Source organism: Lasioglossum baleicum, chromosome 5 (genome assembly GCF_051020765.1).
Source record: "Lasioglossum baleicum chromosome 5, iyLasBale1, whole genome shotgun sequence".
NCBI classification, from domain to species: Eukaryota; Metazoa; Arthropoda; class Insecta; order Hymenoptera; family Halictidae; genus Lasioglossum; species Lasioglossum baleicum.
Window position 1 is genome coordinate 12,082,394 of NC_134933.1, and position 21,362 is coordinate 12,103,755.

The 21,362-nt window shown below is 37.7% G+C and overlaps 1 protein-coding gene across 2 annotated transcripts; it reads left to right on the plus strand.

Moving 5' to 3' along the window:
- Drat (Death resistor Adh domain containing target) lies at positions 1–20,939 on the plus strand. 2 transcript variants are annotated; one of them, XM_076424432.1, is made up of 3 exons: positions 1–176; positions 15,595–16,320; positions 18,320–20,939. In XM_076424432.1, the coding sequence occupies exons 2-3, from the start codon at positions 15,605–15,607 to the stop codon at positions 18,735–18,737; spliced, it is 1,134 nt and encodes a 377-aa protein (XP_076280547.1). In that variant the 5' UTR covers positions 1–176; positions 15,595–15,604; the 3' UTR covers positions 18,738–20,939. The 2 variants fall into 2 exon arrangements, with proteins under 2 accessions (XP_076280547.1, XP_076280546.1); XM_076424431.1 differs by lacking the exon at positions 1–176 and adding an exon at positions 13,332–14,404.
- Positions 20,940–21,362: the final 423 nt, after the last annotated feature.

The window sequence follows — 21,362 nt, forward strand, 5'->3', positions numbered from 1 at the left end:
GTCCGTCAGAATAGTACGAAAGCTTGCTGTGCTATCATCCGCGACACGAGCTCGAGCTTTTTGTCAGAAAAGGTTTTAATTTAATCGGCATCGTATCGCGTGAACGTCACCGTTTTTCACGGTCCCCCATAGCTATATAGAGTTAGTCGACGCTGTGAAAAGGGTTAACTAGTAAGGTGAGTAAGTCAACCTTGATTCGTCCTTCGGAACATTTGCTACGTTTGTACGTGAAGAACAAGTCTCTTATTGTTGGAAATATCGACGTAGGCATTGCGCCATGGAGAACAATAGAATATACATATGTACGTTGCTTGCGTTTCCATGGGATTACAATTTCTATGGAACAAGACCATACAAAGGGACAGTGTACTTCTAACAATAGGTGAAACAAATTACAGTGCTGTGAAAGTTATTTAAAAATGTTGCTCTTCGTCGCCTTGCGAGCAAATATGTCCGCAGCTTTTCTGAAGATCGATGTACACATCGATGGAAGTTTATAGTATATTTTTATTTATTTTATTTAGCTATTTCGTGTGCAATCCCTTATTGTTTATAACAGCTCTGAATCTGTCTGGCATTTCCTTTCGGGCTTATTTTAAATGTCCGATTTTTAACAGTGACGTTCAACAAGCACAATTTTTTCGAATTAAAACTAATCAAAGCGAACACCATTGTAAGCAACATATTCTAATTAAAAATATTTGTCATTCACGTTTTGTAGTGTTTTTCACCGTCGTCGCATTTCTCGCGTTCGAAACGTTTCATGTCACTTGCGTTCTAAAATCGGACATTTAAATGCAACACAACCTAACAAATTCATACAGCATTACTTATCAGGTATTGTGACTGTAGAATAGTAAAATTAATGTGCAAAATTTAGAAGCGCCGTGTAACTGACAACAGCGTTGTCAACACAATGCACCTGCACGATTTCTTACGAACAGCTGATTCAGAAGGCAGTGCATACTAACTGCGGTAGTAGCGCCCACGCTTACACTACCGATGTATCGCGTATCACACTAACATATCGCTTGTTAAATACGCAATGACAATCGTTAGGCTATGTAATTTATTACTTTATATTCGCGAGAAGGTATGTTGAAGGTTCACTCATCGACCAGTGACAGTGTAAACAAAGGCAGAGCTTGCGCTGTAGCCAGCCTGCTTCTTTTGTCGCCGCGTACAGAGTTGACTGACGTAGTCGAACAAATTAACGTTGTTTGAGCATGACCACGCCTCCCATAACTTCCACTCCATTCTGATTCGGTCACAATAATGTTTCCAATGCATTTTCATGTATTATTCACCGTAACAAAGGTACTTGCCGTCGCACTCTCTTCCATAAATATTTTTTTCTACCCTTCATAATATCCTCACAATTGTGAAAAAATATATGAAATGCAAGAGGTAAATTTGAGTATTTTCGGTTTTTCTTTCATCTTAATATCTTGATTAACAACCGAGAAAAAAAATGATAAAATTAGAGTGTTTACCCTCGTATTGCCCTTTAACACTAACTGTACCATGACCGGTTTCACATTGTTTATTTTTATTTTTTAATTATTGAAATTGTAAAGATGCTTCCATTAGAAATGATTCAATAAATTTCTTTATTTGAGCTCGTGTTATTATAAAAATTGCGAAAAGTCTAAATAAATTCGACTTGTCATTTTTATAAAACAATATCCGACACATTTTGTACCCGGTACGGTTATCTTTCACCCTAATTGTTATGCACACGATTTCAATAAAAAATGTCGTGGGGGCCGCTGGACCATGTTTTTATCCTGCTAGAGTGTAGAATCGGGTCGAGAATTAAGTTAGACGGTATTTATATCGCGGTGAATCGTCCTCTTCAGATAACTCTCATTTTAGCCATCCAAGAGTTAATGTTTACACACAATGTAACATTAAGTGCAGTATAAATAATAAATATTGTAATCTAAAAAATATTGGAACGCACAAAACGTGACATTGAACACGTTAATCATTTTCGTAGGCGCTCAAATGAGTTTCCAACGAAACGATGGAAGAATACAAATTTGTCATTTGTGCTCATAAACGGGAAACGTGAATAATCACATGAATCACGTGCTCCTTTGTCCATATTATTGAGCACATATCTACAGGCTTTTTTAATCAATTCATTAAATTCGTCATTAATTGTTTCTGGCTGGTGGATCGGTTCGATACGTCGTTGTAACTTTCTAGTGTTGCGGTAGGTCGTCGACTGCTTAACATTGGTGAACGCGGTCGGCCACTTTCGTTGGGTTGGCGCAGTTATTGCGTTTCAATAAAGAGTCTGCTTCTCCTTATTATTTAATAAATAGGGCACATTATTTCTATTGAAATTACTGGCAAATTCTTTTTCTGTGATTGAATCGCCCCTTACAAAGTTGTCAGCTTTCGTATTTGATCACTCATGATTTACAACTGGGGTGTGATGAATAACGCTTTTGTCGATGGAACATTAATTTTCTCATTCACTTGATTTATGCATCTATTGATTCGTGCTGACCTACCCTTATCAGAAGAACTGTAAATAGATTGTTACCTAACAGTTATCAGTTACTTAGAGATTCTTCATGGCTAGATTTTCCAATATAAAACAATTGTGTAATATTCGCGGTACTACAACTAAAATTTACAGGCTGACGATTTCTATTCTTAAAAATATTGTTAAACGTTCGGATAAGAAATCAAAATTTTTAAAAATGATATCCCTATTAGTTTTAATACTAATTTAAAATTAATTAAGAGAAGACATAGACTGACATAGAACAGGCGATCTAGTGTCATTAGACCGGCGAGAGAAGCGATGCGTCGTTTTGTGTGGAAACCAGCTAAACTGGTTCCATGAACCTGAGCACTTTGTAACAAGTCGTTCATTTGAAAAGTGAAACGAATCTTAACGGTTTACGTAATATTCAGTGTTTGGGTTTCCATGTTCTTAGATGCTGTCATCAATGATTTTTCTCTTTTAACCCTTAGCACTAGAGTGGTGACTCAGAGTCGTCGCTAAACATTGCTGTACCATTATTCAAAATATTATTTAGATTATTAAATACGTTGATCAATTAGATATCAATTAGATAGGTCACAATATTGAATCAAACTGCTCGCGATGAAAATGGCCGGCGGAGGCACTGAACTAGGGGGATGCTAAGAATCTAGACAACACCTACGGCCTATGGTGTCATATGTAGAGTAAAAGAACTCTTCGAGTTGTGTTGAATTACTTGATGAATTATAATTACAATCTAATCTAAAAGTCAAGGTCCTCTTGAAACAGGGCCTCCTTTTTCGTTAGATCAGTCTGGACTACGAAATCTATAAGTTCAATTATACATAATTCAACGTATTATAATTCAACGAGTTCATTATATTTCGGTTGATTAATTGGGACGTATTAATTAAGCGGATGTGAACATTCGCTTCGACTACTCTTTTCCGTTTTCTCGAACGGAGTTATTTAATATCCCGATAAGAATATTCAAATATTGACGGAAGCGGATGCGGGCTTGAACGTGTGACGGGAGCAAATGAAATCAGTGTGTTATTAATAGTTTCGCGGCAGGTAATTCCTGTGTAAACTTAATTTTGTGGATAAGTTAGTTTAGCGGGTGTAAATCCATCGTTTTGCCTGGGAAAGTTTAAACAAACAGTATTTACATCACTGACTGCGAATTCTGTATTGTCAATACGATAAAAATGGTGTTTGGATAAGGAAAGCAGATTATGTTCAATGAAAATTTATGAAAAATAGAGTAAATTCATTTTTGAATAAACATTCGAAGTCTGCTGATAATTGAAGTAATTTATGAATGAATCTGAGTAAACAATTGTCGTCTAACATTCGATTAGAACCGTGCTCTATTTGCAACCTGCTTGCCGAAGCACATACAATTCAAGTTGCTATAACGAAAGGCATCACGCGTAACAGGTACCACCATTAAACTGACACTCACGTTGCGCCTTTTAAGGTGAGCAATAGTCTACTATCGTCGATTTATCATCCAGCTGATTATCATCGTATCGGCTTATTGACTAATTGCTCTAATTGATTTATCAATCCTCTTGTGATACAGTGAACAAGGAATCAAACAACCGCAGAAAATCCTGACGTATTTTAGATTAATGTAAGATTTGTTTTAGTTAAAGTTATGCTCGCTTTTTTAAACTATTTATTCTTCGACCTGGCAGAAGTTATAATGTCGAAATAAACTTTTCTTCGATCATAAAATGTCAAAATATGAGCAATAATTTGTTTTAATAAAATCCCGAAGATACCAAATCGTTGATTCATATCCTTATTTATCATGCTTGTACATAGTATATCTGAGATATAGCTTGCAAACAGTCGGCAGTAATCAGTTGCAATACTTTAACTCCAAAAATTGAACTGCGTCTTAAAATTTGTTGAACCTTGTCTGCCATTTGAACTGTTTATGTTAGAAATCTTTTGTTAAGTCGTTTTGATCATGAATGGAAAAGAAAATCGTGTGAGAAAGTATCAGGCGTTAAAGGAAGGACATAAAAGTTACGTGATGTCATCGAACTAATTGCAAAACAATTTCGTTAACACGTTAATTACCGTATCGGTCATAATTGAGCAACACGCTTTCGTGTCCACGCTTAAAAATTCATTTCAGTTGCAGTGTACTCGCGTAATATGAATATTATTAGGCTTTGCAGGAACCAATTATAAGAAATCGATTAATTACTGCGATGAATGTTCTCGTACTACAAAGACGCGCGAGTAGCTCGAACCATCGAGAATTGTCAATTGTTTAAAACTATTAAATCTGAGTCTAGGAATAACGTTGAAGGATTGCGAAGGTTTGCGAAGGATTGCGTCGAGGAAGAACTGGTATTTCGTCAAGAACGGAAATCGGTTCGAGCAGGAAATTTTTTCAGAGTGTTCTATTGAGTTGTAACGGCGATTTAGTATAAACAACGGTATCGTCGACGAAATTTTCGAAAGCAGCCGGTGGCTGTCAAGGGGTAAAAATGGCCCGAAGCCCGAAACACCACGGGCATTGTACTCACGAGCAGCGAGAGCGTGTCGAGCGGAGCGGGTCGGCCGAACACGCGGATGCCTGCTGATGTGCACGTGATTGCAGCGTGCCACGGTTCCACGGCATCGACCGACTTCCCCTCCTTCGCGTTACACCGATGCAGTCACACCGACTCGTACCTTGCTATTTGTGTACATCAATTTCACAGTAAAAACATGATTTTCCCTCTTTTCCAATGGGAATTACTCTCGAACTCGACTGCGGATCTTTCTTAAGAAAAAATGCCGTCTTTTTTTAATTTCAACTTGAAAATTCAACATTTCTTCCGACCTAGAATAGTTCCATTCCCTATGATTTTTCAATTTTATGAATTTGTGGTATTATATCTCGTACAATACCTCAATGTTTAGTAATTGATCAGACTCCGACATATTTAATAATGTAAACAATACTATAAATTCAATTTTCAAGCATATTTCAACTTGAAAATTAATCGTTTCTTCCGACCTAGAATATTCTCATTCCGTATGATTTTGTCAATTTTATGGACATGAATTTGGTATTATACCTCATACAATACCTCAATGTTTAGTAATTGATCAGACTCCGACATATTTAATAATGTAAACAGTACTATAAATTCAATTTTCAAGCATATTTCAACTTGAAAATTAATCATTTCTTCCGACCTAGAATGTTCTCATTCCGTATGATTTTGTCAATTTTATGGATATGAATTTGGTATTATACCTCACACAATACCCTTAAATGTTTAGTAATTGATCAAATACTGACATATTTAGTAATGTACAGAATACTTTTAATAATGTACAGCAATTTTTAGTGGCGCCTCAGAGTTACCATTCGAGTGCTAAGGGTGGAAAAGTTGCCAGTAATATAGCAGTCTTTACAATTTTGTATTTCACTCCCTCATTTTTGTTATAAATGCTATTGGATGGAACCGATTTCTCCTTCATTACATTCACTGCTTACGAACATTTCCTAAAAAATGATAGAATATAAAAGTCGATAGAATTTCGTACAATTTTTATTTATTTTGGATCTACGATGGCTGTTCCCACTAAGAATAGGATTTCATTTGATCTAATCATTAATGTTTCATCTAATTGCCTGCACTTGTCTACCAGATGTTTCAACGTGCCCCCTCTCCTACCTAGTATGTACACAAAATTGTTCCTCCTCATTTAACCAATTTATTGGGGGAATTTCATGTGTTTTGTATTTCTGAAGTGCATCAAGTGCAAGTTTAGAGAGTTACGCAGTAAGTGCGCAGTGTTAATTGTTCCTACAAAAAATTCGAGTTCCAGTTTGCATGAATTCCCGATGGCAGAGCAAAGTACCACGCTGCTGTTTGTTTTTCTCTCCGTCGGATTGATTTATAGGTGTATACGTATACTTACACTCATGCGAATATCATGTACAAATTTAGAAGGCGCCTGCAAGTTATATGACCTATGTGTTCAAGCATTAACACCGCGCAACACCTCTGGCAAACTTCATAAACAAAACAAAAACTAATTCATAAAGACCTTGTGCAAACACTTGTTCACCTTTTAAACAAAAATGAGCAACTGCTTGGCGATTTTCATTACACAGCATCGTAAACATGTTTACAATAATAGAACTGTTGAAAATCGAAAGAAATCGAATCGAGATATCACTATAAGCAACGTGCACGCGTGTAAAGCAAGTACTATTGTTATTTTTCGTCATCGTTTATCGATGATCGTCGATTAAAGTTATTTCTGAAGCACGGCTGCGGCAGGAGCCTATGTGCTTCGCAGTATGATAAACCATGTAAAAAATTCCTTTGTCTGGACTAACATCGAATGCGTCACGAGGATCTCTTTGTTCATTGAAAATCTGTTGTGCTCGCGTCGCATGCTCGTTTGTTCGTTTATAATATGCAGCAGCTTGATATTTTTATCCTGAATTGTTATTTTGAGTCTCTCCTAGATCGAAATTATTATGTGCAGTCGGTCACAAAAACATTGGGACACCTTGCTGTGTATCCTTAGACAATTTGGCATATTCCTGATTATTTCTTGCAAATAATCCTTGCTAATTTCTTCTTATATCCTGTTTTTTTAATTCTTCTCTATTACGTATTGATCCGTCCCTCAAATTCTCAATGGGATTGAAGTCAGGGGATCGGGGAGGGGGCTGCAATACTTTTGTACAATTGTACATTAGGAATTTCTGCATAATTCGGGCCTTATGCTTTGTGTATCATTGTCTTGATTTAATCCCTCGTTCAATCCCCATATTTCTGGCACTTTTTTAAAAAGATTGTGTAATAGAATATTTACTATACTTTGTACACCCACTGCACATCCCAATTTGTGATGTTGGTACATATCTGCAAGTACATGTTCTGCTTTGGTAACTGATTGTTGTGTTACGGACTGTCGATGAATAGTGGAAACGATACAAGAATGAACTGCACTAAATTGCACCGACTCATTTTCGCCGTAAACGCATAAGATCCGTAATATACCGATAACACGAGCAGAGATGTTACAGATTGTTGTACATTCGCGATTTCGGGATGCGCATATTTTTTCCGATGTACTAATCGTTCCATCGAATCGATCACGCAACGGACACGTGGCCGCGTAAAATGGCAGCGTGCAGCAAAATTACCTGTGATCGTTGCACAATGTTTCTCGCATCAGAGTTGCTTTCGAAGAATGCGATGAGCCTCGTCCACTCTAACGGTGAAAGACAGATAAGCATATTTTTCATATTCGAACTATAGATAATACCCACCGTACAAGTTTTCCACGGTATAGTTATTTTATTGGGAAATTAAGCAATCTCTGTCGTTAATCGAATCTCGAGTGTTGACAAAGTACTTTTAAATGTAGCAGATCGTTCTTCTAGAAGAAATTAAAATCGTATCTGTTTTCAAGTTAATCCTCTCAATCACTCAGAGATCTTATATCGCGACTCGAGTGTAGTCTTGATTAAGAAATGTCGATCGGCGATTGCGATCGGAGTGATTCGAAAACAATATTCAAACTGGGGAATGCAAATTTTTGTTCGACCTTTAATAAAAATGGACTGCTAGACGTCGGGTAAAAAATAAGCTCGTCTGACTAACAGGAAGCTTATTGTCATACTTCTATTTATCGGCCAGACGCTTACGTTGCTCGGGACGATTCCACCTGTCTAGCTGGCCTACAGGTCAATTAGTCAGTTCGATAGGTTAATTATAAAATATTATGCAATCGTATATTCGCAGAAGAACCGACAATCTTTTTTTTCTAAACGACAACTATAAAATTGATTTATTATGTCCAAGATCAATAAACCGATCGTCGTGGAATCGAAATGATAGACGAGACTGAAATAACGGTGAGTTTTTCTTTGCTGGGGATAATGATAAGTTGGTTAAGTAAAAAATCGATGGATGTAATTTAAAACAGTAAAGACAATTTAAGAATATCCATATGTTATTCTCGATTTATTAAAATCGTTGAAAATAGAAAGAAAGTTTTATATGGCTTCCGTGTCTTGCGATTGATGAAGACAATTTTTATTTTGCATAAAGATTCGCAGTCTAGAAATTGCTCTTTCCGCACGAACTAATAATAATTGTTCTAGTATCTATTCGAGAACAGAACGTTCGAGAATAAAGGAGCATAAGCTCGCTGCTTCGATTGACAAGTGATTAAACATCAATGGCGGTTTCACCGGTAGCTTAATCTAGGGGTTAATGAGAAGATTATAGAGTGCAAATGATTGTTTGTCGTTCGACAATATAAATCGCGATAGGACGGGCAGTATTAAGAGATAACGTGAACGCCTGCGTGTACCCTCTGTTAGCTAACCAATTCGGTCTATTAACGTTCATCTATCGCATTCCTTAGTCACCGCTTCGTTGCGTTACGTATGGATAATTCGCAATTACGATGAGCACGCGGAACGAACAGCTACAGACTGTTTGTCTGGATCCCGGAAACGGTTGCCTCGTGTGATACTGAAATAACTGTTAACGAGACACCGCAATACAGGTGGGAATTGTTTTCTGGAGGCGTCCTTGAGTAGTTGCACAATACACAAAGCTCCTATTTTCTTCGAATGGCTTTGTCACGCGATCGAAACAACCATCGATACCTGCACACGAACTGGTATTTTGCGAACCACAGTTTAAAATTAACTGGAGCTGTTAGTATCAATGTGTTCTTCTCGTGGTCCTAACAAGGGAAGGACCCCAAGTGTCCGACTTCGATTTTGATAATTTTTTGTGAGACGATGGTATACGGATTCCTAATGATGTCTGCAAAATATTAGGTGTAGTTACTCAATAGTTTTAAAGAGAGAGAGATATAAACAATTAAACTTTCATATCTTGTTGTTATACCATGATTTGTGTAAGCAGGTAGCGTGAAAGTTCAATTGTTTATATCTTTAAAACTATTGAGTAACACACCTAATATTTTGCGGACATCATTAGGGATCCATATACCATCGTCTCACAAAAGATGATCAAAATCGAAGTCGGACACTTGGGGTCCTTACCTTGTAAGTATACTTGTCACATTAGGCACACTCGAAAGTAACGACAGAGTTAACACGTTGACGTCTACGTCGATCACTTTGATTACATATGAAGGGTAGTTTCTCCAGGATTGCAAGGGATGCTCCTTTTTGTTTCTCGATAATGCGAAGATGGAATTTTTCAGTAGTCAAAAGCGCTAGATAAAAGTCCTATTTATGTCCTATTTGCGTTTACGAGGCGTAATTTGAATATTTGGAAATTGGAGGGCCTAGAGATTTAAATATTTTAAACAAAGTAAAAGACTTTGAGACTTTCGTGATTGATGTACAAGATTATTTTGCAGTAATTGTCAACGCAATGGAAAGCTTAATGAAATTAGCGATCGATTAAATTGCCGTCAAAGTGACCAGGAACTTGTAAATCGATTAACAATACTATTCCTTTCCCGTCGAATACGTAACCCAGATTTTTGATGATCTTTAAACGATACCAGATGGCTGCGTGCGTAGTTCCGTGTCAGGGACGTTGTGTTGGCTGCAAACAAGCCGCGACTATGCGTTCCATTTACGCGTAATTGATTCGTTGAACAATTTTTTAACTATTTCCAATTGGTACAATTTCTCTAGCGTAAACATGTTTTCATATTTTCACGTCGTAAGTTTTACTATCGATCCCCTCCGTCCCACGTAACACGAACATGTCATTCCTTATCGATCATATCGACGTCGATAAGTAATTTCCACTTTAATCCCCCGCGAGCCAGGTGTGGTACAATCAACCCCAGCGGATTTAAAACTGTTATTTTTAAACAAATGAAGATGTTTGTGGTTTTAAAAATAAACTATTTATTTTTGACACATGAACTTTTGTTTTATATTTCGATCTGATCCTGTTATACAGTCGACGAAACATGATTTTAAAGTGCGCTTTGATGCAAATGGATCAAATTAACCCTGCATGGAGGGTGTGACTGTTATTAAACCTGGTTCTCGCAGAGGGTTGAAAGATATTAAAGCGACTTTCGGTATATTGGTAGCGTCAGTAATATAAATAGACTGCGGATCTTTATATATTTATAAAAAAATTCGTCGGCTCAATTATAAAACAGTAAAAGAAATTTCAGAACATTGTAATGTTATGTACATGGAACTTTATACGACTCCAACATAAATCAATTTTTATTTAAAAAAATAACTACTTCAATGCAAGTAGATATATGATAATGTAGCCGACAGCTTTGTTTATGCTTAAAATACTAAATTTAAAGTTTTGTTTTTAACGTAACCAAGTCGTTATTTTTGTTGTGCTTCTGCTGTCAACAATCGATGCAGAACATCTCTATTTTGCAAGAAGATCCCCTGTATATAGTAATAAATAACTATTCTGTGGCGTTTCCGAGCATTCGATAAAAGCAAGGCGTGCGCGTGCGTGCGACCTTCTATTGATAAGAGTGATATCATTGATTTATCAGTAGTAAACACGCATACGTGCAGGTACGCACTATTCGCATCAAAACAATGGATTGTCAATCCCCGTGGGTGCATCTGCGTAGATTTGCGTACGTGCCGACCGAGACGCGATGCTTTGTTGTTAGCATTCAACTTGTGTCAATAATACAGAATGGTCCAACAACTCTGACCACCTTGAATATCTTCGTTATTTGTAACAATATGGAAAAAATTATAGATACATAACTTGCTTGGTGTAAAGGGAGAAATATTGTAATGCAAAGATTTTTTATATGGGTGAAGGTGTTTCGGAGATTTCAAGGTCACCTTGATTTCTTTAAATACAACGATCCACCCCTTGTATCCAGGATCGATGGAATATCAAATTCTGCGTAAACATGCATTGACCTTCATGTGTCCTAGACCCGACAGTTAACGAGATATTGTCGACATATTTGTATTTCTTATAATAACTATTCTATTTTGCATTCAGTTTCCACTGATAATATTGTCACAGCTGCGGCTAGTGAAGCTGCTGAGAATGATAATGATGTGTAAATCACACAGCATGAAAAGTTGGATTTCTTACATTAATTACCATCGCTCCCGCATTGATTTGCAACTTAGATACGCCGTTTCGTAACAATAATCATTAGTTTTTCTACGGTTTGATATAACGGGGTCTTGGATAATCGGATCGATGAAAACAGAGCTCGTGAGTTTTCAGTATCGAGTTCTTGAAAAAAGATAACAATTACACGGAAAGCTCCGAGATGATAACTTGAGTACCACCAATGAAGAAAATAGTTTCTGTACTATAAATAGCCATAAAAACATTGCTTATCTCGAACCAGAAAAAAGTTCATCAATCAAGAACACGATAATGGTCTATCAATCAAGAACATAATAAATGTAACATATTTATATAAATACACACATAACAAGATGTAGTGCTTGCCATTGATTTCTCTGCTCGGCAATTTCTGCTTTAAGAATAGAACCTCCGATCGACCAAGAGACTATTAAATTAAGTACCACCTATGTTTAACGCCACCTTCACGGTACAAAGATTGAAATGTGGAAGCATAGTCTTCGTTCAGTTCATAATACCTTAAAACAACTGCGATCAGAATCGATAAGAAACGCTTAAAACTATAAGAGCTACGGTATAATTTAGACTTTGAATATTTACACAAATATGTTCGTAACTGAAGTCTAAATTGTGGATAGTGGTGACTTGCTTCAGTAATCTGTTCGTAATTACTCGTGTCGTTCATATATTTATTTGTTTTTATAACACAAATATTGAGCAATGTGATTAGCTCTTATCGTGTGCGTAGTCATTTGGAAAAGATCAAGGTTTAACATTCTATTATTCACGAAGGTTCTGGAATGATAGTACATATACTTCAAAATGATTCATAGTACATACAGTGGGTGTACAAAGTATTCGTACACCTTTTAAGAACTAATAACTTCTTTATAATTATATCAAACGACCTCATTTTTTTATAATCAATTAGAAGCATTGGTTTACGAAGTGACATGCAAAAAAGATTTTCCAAAATTTATAATTTACAAGGTTACATGCAAAAATAAAAAAGGCATTTTTTGAAACTCTTTTATTTGGGTCCCTAATGAAAATTTAAAATATATGTTTTGTAGATCTATAATAGTTATACATATGCTGAAAATTTCGACGAAATCGGTTGACGTAGGAAAAAATGACACGCATCGAAAGATGTACGATTCTGTGGATTTGAAGCAGAAATTGATCAAAAGTCGTGTAAAACTACGATTTTCACCATTTTTAACCGCTTATAGCTCGCACGTATGTTAATCGATTTCGATGAAATTTTCAGCATGTGTGTAACTATTATATATATCTACAAAACATACATTTTAAATTTTCTTTAAGGGCTCCAATAAAAAAGTTTTAAAAAATCCCTTTTTTATTTTTGCATGTAACCTTGTAAATTAAAAATTTCTGGAACATCTTTTTTGCATATCATTTCGTAAACCAATGCTTCTAATTGATTATAAAAAATCAGGTCGTTTGGTACAATTATAAAAAAGTTATTAGTTCTTAAAAGGTGTACGAATACTTTGTACACCCACTGTAGATAGAACGTAAACAATGAAGAAAATTGACTAATGCTCGTGGTGTCGCGTCAATTTTCATAATTTCACATTCGAGAGAGAGAGTTCATTGAAAATGAAATGAAAATATTCTGTAGTTTCTCGAGCAAGACTATGAATGCTTTTGTGCATGTGGATATATACATATACTTTACTTCATGTGTATATATTAGGTTGTCCCAGAAGTTCGTTTCATTCTCGATTAATGTGCTCAGTGCAAATTCAGAGAAGTTTTTAAGAAAACCAATGGTTAAGAAAGGAATAATAAAACATTAACGAACAGAAGATTGTGTTGTTTGTGTATGCTGATGTTATCTAACAATACAGAATGAGCACGTAGTAAAAGAATCTTTTAGAACAGCCTAATAATATTTACTTAATTCTTCTATCCGTGTGGATAAAGGAAAGTTCAGTAGATAACGACTACGGAAACAGACACCGCGTCCGCACGCATCGAATAATTTCTACTTTCTATCTCGGCGATCTGGTAGGAACGGAGCTCGGAAAACAATAGCATTTCTCGATCAAATAAACAGCCGGACGATGAGTATCGGCTACAAAATGTCGCAGAGTCAATTTTGGAGAGTGCACAAGTGAAAAACATCCCTTCCAGAACCCAGGGATTCGTCATCGCTGCACAAGAGACGCCGATAGGGTGGAAGAAAGAGGGAGAGAGAAGAGAAACAGACACGGCGTATATGCGTCTCATTCATGCGTGTATCACGACGCGCTGGACGAATGTGCGAGCGTTGGTATAGGAGAAAAACAGCGGTTGCACGTGGCTCGTGAATGCTCGTATATACCTGCTCACGTTCTGTTTCTTCGATCCCCTCTATCATGCCCCGTTTCCAGCTGGCGTGACTAACGCAGCCAGCAGCCTCTCTGGGAAAGCTCGCGAGGGTATAAAAGTCGAAGAGGATCGCAGCGCTCAGCCAGTGCGTCTCAGGCGTACGACCGAGAATCGTTTTCGTGCGTCTCAAGTGTTAAAAGCTTACAAGTTTTCTATTTCAAACGACGACGAGTTTTCAAAGTCTAGCTTGTCACGATCGGAACACTCCTAGAACCTTGATCTAGAATCGTGCGAGAGTAACGGTGTTCGTCGAACGTAACACTCCGAATTTGTGATCGCGTTTCCGTTAGAAACGATCTACGAGGAGCTAGCTGTAAAAGATTATCAGCGATCTAGCCGAAGGGAACTGTCGTTCTACTATGCCTGCAAAGCTGGAAACCCTGGCTCCGATCACTCCCAACACACTCTGTACTCCTTGTAGAGGGTACGCATGTGATGATTTTTATTATCATTGTTCTCGATTAATCGTGTCGTGATATCGTTCGCCACTCTTTGTGGCTCTGTGCTTAGTTCGACTTGATTTATTTCGTTGTTCGCGAGTTCTTTCTTTATCCAGTGAGTTAAACTTTGAAGTTTGTTGATGGTCATAGAAGATTCTGTTATCTAGGAAAAATTGTCTTTATATATTGGAGTAGGCTCAGTGTAGATTGTAGAGAATAGTTGTTGCATCTCTGCATTATCTTGCGATAGTGAGTAATGTAATTCCATAAATAGCTTCGTTTCCGTACACTGTTCTATCTTTAATGAGATGTAATTCCTTTGTCGACTATTTTGAAGCAATGAACTTCATATGATAGTTATTAGCAAATTATTCTGACTGCTTCAGTATGTCTCTGAGCAATTTATGTGGTTTTTTGAAAGTGCATGAAATTGCATCGGGGTGGACGGAGCAACAGCTGATTGGTAAAACGATCGGGGCGTAACGAATAAGCTCCGGTTAATGGCCGTTTTCCGCTTGTTATACTTGCAATTTTTACACACGCCGGTCAGTCTAGTACTTTAGCGACAGCTGCAATTTGCACTGCTCTTGTTACTAAACCTATTCGTGTGTAAATATTATATAAAAAATATTGGTATTCGTTCATCGAATCTCATTGGTATACATTTACAGTGATAGTGATACAAAAATGGAAAAACACCTATTTGATTCGTCTATAAGCTTCTCATCAAATTTTCCGTCTAGTAACAATTGATTGATCATCCCACAATAATTCCTCTTATATATCAATTAATTTTGCTATCCGCAAAAAATGTTTAAAAATCTGTATTCCAAGTTTCTACTAAAATATCGTCTTAACAAGTGCAATAAGAAACGACAGGATTTCGCGCAACCTGATTATTAGACTGCGGATCTTTATGCAAAATAAAATTTGTCTACATCAATTGCAATTTATAGGAGTTCAGTAAATATTTATTTTCTTCCTTAATAATTTTCATATATTAAAAATAGTACATCGACATCGTTAAACTCGTTTAATCTTTGTACTGTTTTAGATTACACCTACTTATTTTCGTCATAAATGCATAAAATCCGCAGTCTACTGATATTATTCAATACAACAATGTCATACATGTTTCAATACAACAATGAAAAATGATCTTTCCCAATTCCAGGGAGGAGAAGATGAACAAGCTGTGTAGACAGGTGTCGATCGAGAGCCCGAACGTGACGGGCCGTGATTGGGTATTCAGTTTCGATGTTCCTGTTCCGGATGTGCCATCGCAGGGGGCAAGGATTCGGGTGATGTGTGCAGGTGCTTGCTATCATCCCCGTCGTTCACCCAGCCTGGGTAGCCTAACTTCCGTCTCCAGTAGCAGTAGTTTAGCCACCGATGTCTCTGTCGAAGGTGACTTTCCTATGTCCTTGCCTCACCATGGAGTCCGGGACGCAGCTTTGTTTCCTGGCTACGAGGTCGCAGGTGTGATCGAGTCTCTGGGCGCTAACGTTCCCGAGGATTGTGAATTCGTGATCGGAGATCGAGTGATCCTCTATCCTTACGAGGGAATACCAAACGGCTACGTCGAGTACCTCGTAGTCCATGACCTCAAGTACCTCATCAAGATTCCCGACAACGTCAGCCTCAGCGTAGCAGCCATGTTACCCGCTGGCGCTTTATTAGCCATGAACACCGTTTTCGCCGCCCACGGACATGTCCAGGCTTTGCTGAAGGAGAGAGGAGACAACAGCGTCTGCAAGATCCTCATCGTTGGTACCGGTGGCTTGGCTCTCTGGGCTCTTAGAATCGCCGCGTACTACTTCAGCAACATGAAAGATAGAGTCACCATCACTATTGCCTCGTTGAAGGATGATGGACTCACCATGGCTCAAGAGTTCCAACGGTGAGTTACTTTGGAGGGTTGTTGAATGTCGATGTTCTGTAGGTATAGGCTGATTAGTGTTTGCGAATTGTGCTGAAAGGCGACACTACTCTGGAATATCTAGAATCTAGAAGTTTTTAGAAAAAGGGAAGGTTTAACTAGGAAGGTAGCTAACTTTATCTAGCTTAGGTCTAGCTCTGATCGCGTTGCCCTTGAAATATGTTGGAAGTAAATGTCTGCTTAAAGATTCGGCAATACTATTCAATTCATTCAGTTGTACGTGGAGATTTGAACGTGCTCGCATTATATTAGTGTTAATTAGTGTTTGCGAATAGTGAAGAAATAGTTTTTAGAAAAAGGGAAGGTTTAACTAGGAAGGTAGCTAATAGGGGTGGGTGGGTGCCCAAAAATTCGGGTTTGGGACGGGACCCGAAAATTTATATTGTTCGGAGACCTAAATGTCATAAATTTTCGGGTTCCTGACCCGACCCGAGCACTACCCCACCCCTAGTAGCTAACTTTAGCTAGCTTAGTTTCGAGATTTGAAAAAATCTCAAGAATCCAAAGAAAAATAAAATCTTCTGATTCAAAGGAGAGAGAATAATTGTCCGTCACTTTGATAGATTGTTTTTAAATGATTCCCAACATGAACGTATGCAGAAAATGCCAGACATTTTGTAATTTAAACTGTATCTAGGCCTATCTACGAGTTCTGTCGCTTTTCGTCTAGTAGCCACTGCATGTTGCGTGTTCAACTACGAGTAACGAGGTTCACTCGTTGATCTCTGAACTGAAATTAACATTCCATGTCCGAGATCTTTGTCATCGATCACAGTTTCATAACTCCGAGGAATAATCAACTGTATCGCTAAATGAATGATAACGTTATCGTATCAATTTGAGTACTTGACAAATCTTGACCACGATAAATGTTACGTAAAGATTTATCTTCTCTAATCTTTTCTGCGGAGTTCGTTTGTTTATGCAACACACGGTGCACTTAAATATCGCTTAATTTGATCAAAATGGTAATAGCGCTTGTGTGTATCACGTTATTCACGTTGTAAGGTTCACCTTTATGTTAATTGCATCAGCTTCCAGCACTTGATTAATTGATTGAGAATATAGTAGCACTTGTACGTAGGCGGTAGTCATTTTCTAATACAGTTAAAGAGGAAGAAGCTCTCGCCCGTTTGGATAACGTCAAGTTGCATAAATATAATAGTTACTTTGATGTTTTTACGTGTTGGCTTGGCGTAGTCAGTGGCGTCATAGGCGAGCCACAATATTTTATAAAAAAATGAACTTTCTGTTTGGAGAACAAACAGTAGGATATTGATCCGATATTAACACAACATATCGGGAAAGGAAGATACCAGAAATGTTGAAACACTACGGTAAATGCACCAATAATTGACCTCGTATCAGTAGTTGACCATTTTTCAGGGAATCCTGAAAAATAATGTTTCTTCTATTTTCCTTGAAAACAATCTTATGTTTTCAATGTTTTACATTGCATCTAGTGTTTTTTGTCTGTCTATTATTCATGCAGAGAATTTTTCAACAATTTGTTAATGGTCCTCTAAAAAATATTACAAAATTTCTCTGAATGTCCATTCCTTACTCGCTAATATATTAATTTATAGTCTTATAATGAGAATGTGTGTAAACACGTTAAATACAGAAAAGGTTTAAATAATCTATACATTTTGGTTGACTACATAAGGGTTAACTGCTCAACTATTGGTGCTTTTACCTTAATCTCCAAACAAAAAGTAGATTACTATATATATTTTGATTCTCCAACAGATCTACTTCCCTATAATAAATAACTCCAATGTAGACACAAGTATAATCCCAACGAGACAAGCGTTTGCTTCCTGCTTCTTCCTAGATCACAAGATCACATAAAATGTACACCAAGTACTTAGTTTAGTTAGCTCACTGAATGCCCAATCCATCAGCGTCCACCGGTCAGGTCATTCGAGTTATTCACCAACAGTTTTCTCTTTGGCTACAGGGTGAACGTGGTGCAGTGGAGCGAAGATTTGTACGAGAAACAGCTGATCGAGCGAACGATGGACGCGTGCGGCGGTCACGTCGACGTGGTGATCGATTTTGGCACAACCTCCCGCAGTCTACACCGCAGCATGCAATGTCTGAGCAAGGGTGGCGTAGTATTCGTGATCAAAGATGTCGCTGATCGGTTGCAGCCTAAATTTAGCAGACGTGCGGAAGAATGGGAATTAAGCATCAAATCAGTAGAACCCGGTACCCTGGAACAGCTTCAGGAATTGGTGAAGCTCGTGGCTTCCGGTGAAGTCGAGCCACCTCCTCACACCGTCTATCCAGCTGAAGACGTCCTTGACGTAGTTCTGAAGCTGTGTCACTCTGAGATTCAAGGTCGCGCGATTTTACGCTTCTATCCAGCCGATTAAGGGGTCAATCCCAAAGGACAAGATCGTGCGCCTAGCAAATCGGCGCTAAAATTTGAAACACGAGAAATAAGATCGGCAAAACAGATAGACCGGGTCATTAGACGATCCGAGAGTGAGATTTTACTGGGAGAAATCCTTCGATCATTCTCTCAGCCGGATGGATCGTTTGATTTAAGTATCCGGAGGAACGTAGTTGATCGCCGATGACGAGAGTTTCTTAGAAAGAGTTGTGCACGACAACGATTGTATTCGAATCGTTTTGAGGATCGCTGATTAAGCAGATGACGACTACTTGCCGCGTTCTTCGTTTTCGCTGGCAAACATTTGAAAGAACCGAGGGGAATCACGGAGGAGCTTCTCCAGCGATTCCGTGAGATTGTATTATTATAGTTTAGTAAGAGAGATAATGAGTGGGAACGATGATGATGTCGTCTAAAAATCTCATGAAGACGGACTTTTCACTTTTGATGCTGTTGGATAACGGTATCCCTGAGATAATAAGACGAATTCACCTTCTCGATAACGCTATACACCCACGAGATCCGTTAGATAGTTCTGCCTAGATTATAGACTCGTTTTTCATTTCGCATTTACCGATAATGCAAAGATTGGGTTTTTCGGTAGTCAAAAGCGTTGGATTAAAGATCAATCTAGGCCACAGTCATCCTCAAAAGTCCTATTTTTACGTTTACGAGGCGTAATTTGCATTATTTGGAAACGTGAAGCTGCGCATGTAGCTCTTTTCATAAAGCTGCGACAGCTAAAATGACTCCCACTAATATTCTGACACTTTTAGAAAGACTATAACTTTTTAAATATTGGATCATATGATTTGTCCTTTCTTGAGAAGTGAACAAAATTCGAGATCTTCAGAGGCCTTACGGGGTTGTTTTCTTTCACTTCTTTATCTAGCGCTTTTGAGTACTGAAAATTCAGAAATGATCCTGGAAACGCGAGTCCACCCCCTTAAACAGAACTATCGATCGCGAGTTGATCTTTTCGGTAGATTTGATAACGCGAAGAAGTAGCAGATCGTTGGATCGGGATGAAAATTAACCGTAACATTAAATATTCGACGTCAATTGTATTCTAGTTACTGTTATTGTTCAGTGTTTCGTGACGTTTCGTAACGGCGGCCTGGAGATATTGAACAACCTGTAACCAGACCGCGTTTTAGCGAACGTAGAATCATATTGAGAAACGCATCTTCTATCGTGTATACCGATTGTATATTCGAGCTCTATGTAAACCAAGAAAGAAGAGACTATCTTTTCCCAGGATTTTATGGGAACAAACGTCATATCCACGATTTTCTCAAACGAAACTGCGAGCAACACTGTTTTCGAATGATTCGCGGTTCTTCTTGATTTCCGGTTCACGCGCAACGTAATATTTCTAAGTAGACTGCGGATCTTTATGCAAAATAAAAATATTCTGCATTGTGATTGTGGGAAGCAGGAATCAAATAAAAATTGATTTCATCCCTTAATGGCTTTGTTACGTTAAAACCGACATTACAATGTTCTATTCTATTCTATATATTTAACTATTGGGTTGGCAAGAAATAGAGTTCAATGTTTTTATTCAAAATGAACTTTAATGAATAAGATATTTTTTGTTCGATGATCTTTTGCCGAGAAGAATAAATAAGAAAATATTTTACTGATTAAAGTTCTTCGTTTGAATAAAGAAATTCGGTTTTATTTCATCTTAAAATACCGAAATTACTTTCTCGCCAACCCAACTAATTTCTTCATAAATGCATACAGATCCGCAGTCTACCTCTAGGAGATTGCTTCGCAAAATAATCGAAACAAACTTCGCGCAAAGTCTACATACTTACGGCGGAGGGCATTTTATGAACGATCGTTTAGATACCAGTATTCCTTCGACACCGTTCTGCGCTAGTTAATGATAAGTTAATCGAACGTTCGCGTGCTATATTTGTAAGTGCGAGTTAATTGATCGGTGTTGTTAAGTCGCTGTACCTCGAAAGACTGTTTTCTTTATTTAAGCGTACCTATTCTCTTTTTTTTTTTAGTTTTCATTCGTAATTTCTCGATCGTAACTCCTAAGCGATAATTTAGCGGTATAGATACACGTCACTATCGTTATTCTATCGACTGTTGATTGTGACAGTAAACTGTATTATATTACGGTGATAATACAACAGATATGTTTTTTATTAAAAGTAGAAACATCGTTGTGTATTTTCATTGTACGCCCCTTAACACCATCCTTTTGTACTTCGTATCTTCCATTCTCGTTAATTGGACCAGATACGCGATCGATAGAGTCAATTGGAAGTACAACCAATGATTGGCCAAGAACAATGTTAATCGATAAGGCTTCAAACGGAATGTAGGGCAGACGTAGCATCTCATGAAAAATTCGGTCTCCGCTTAAATCATGACCACCAGGGAGCCCAAGCTTTGAACTAAACCTCTTGAACAGATCTGACCTAAATTTGGCTTCGTGTACAAGACGTTCGCAAAATATAGAACCATACGGCATACGTGCTTATGAAGTTTGCTCTGGAATGTTTAAAATAGTTGTGAAGCTCGTTGTTAAGATCGTTTAATATTTTATTTACACGCTTATAAATTGAATTAACTTACACAGATA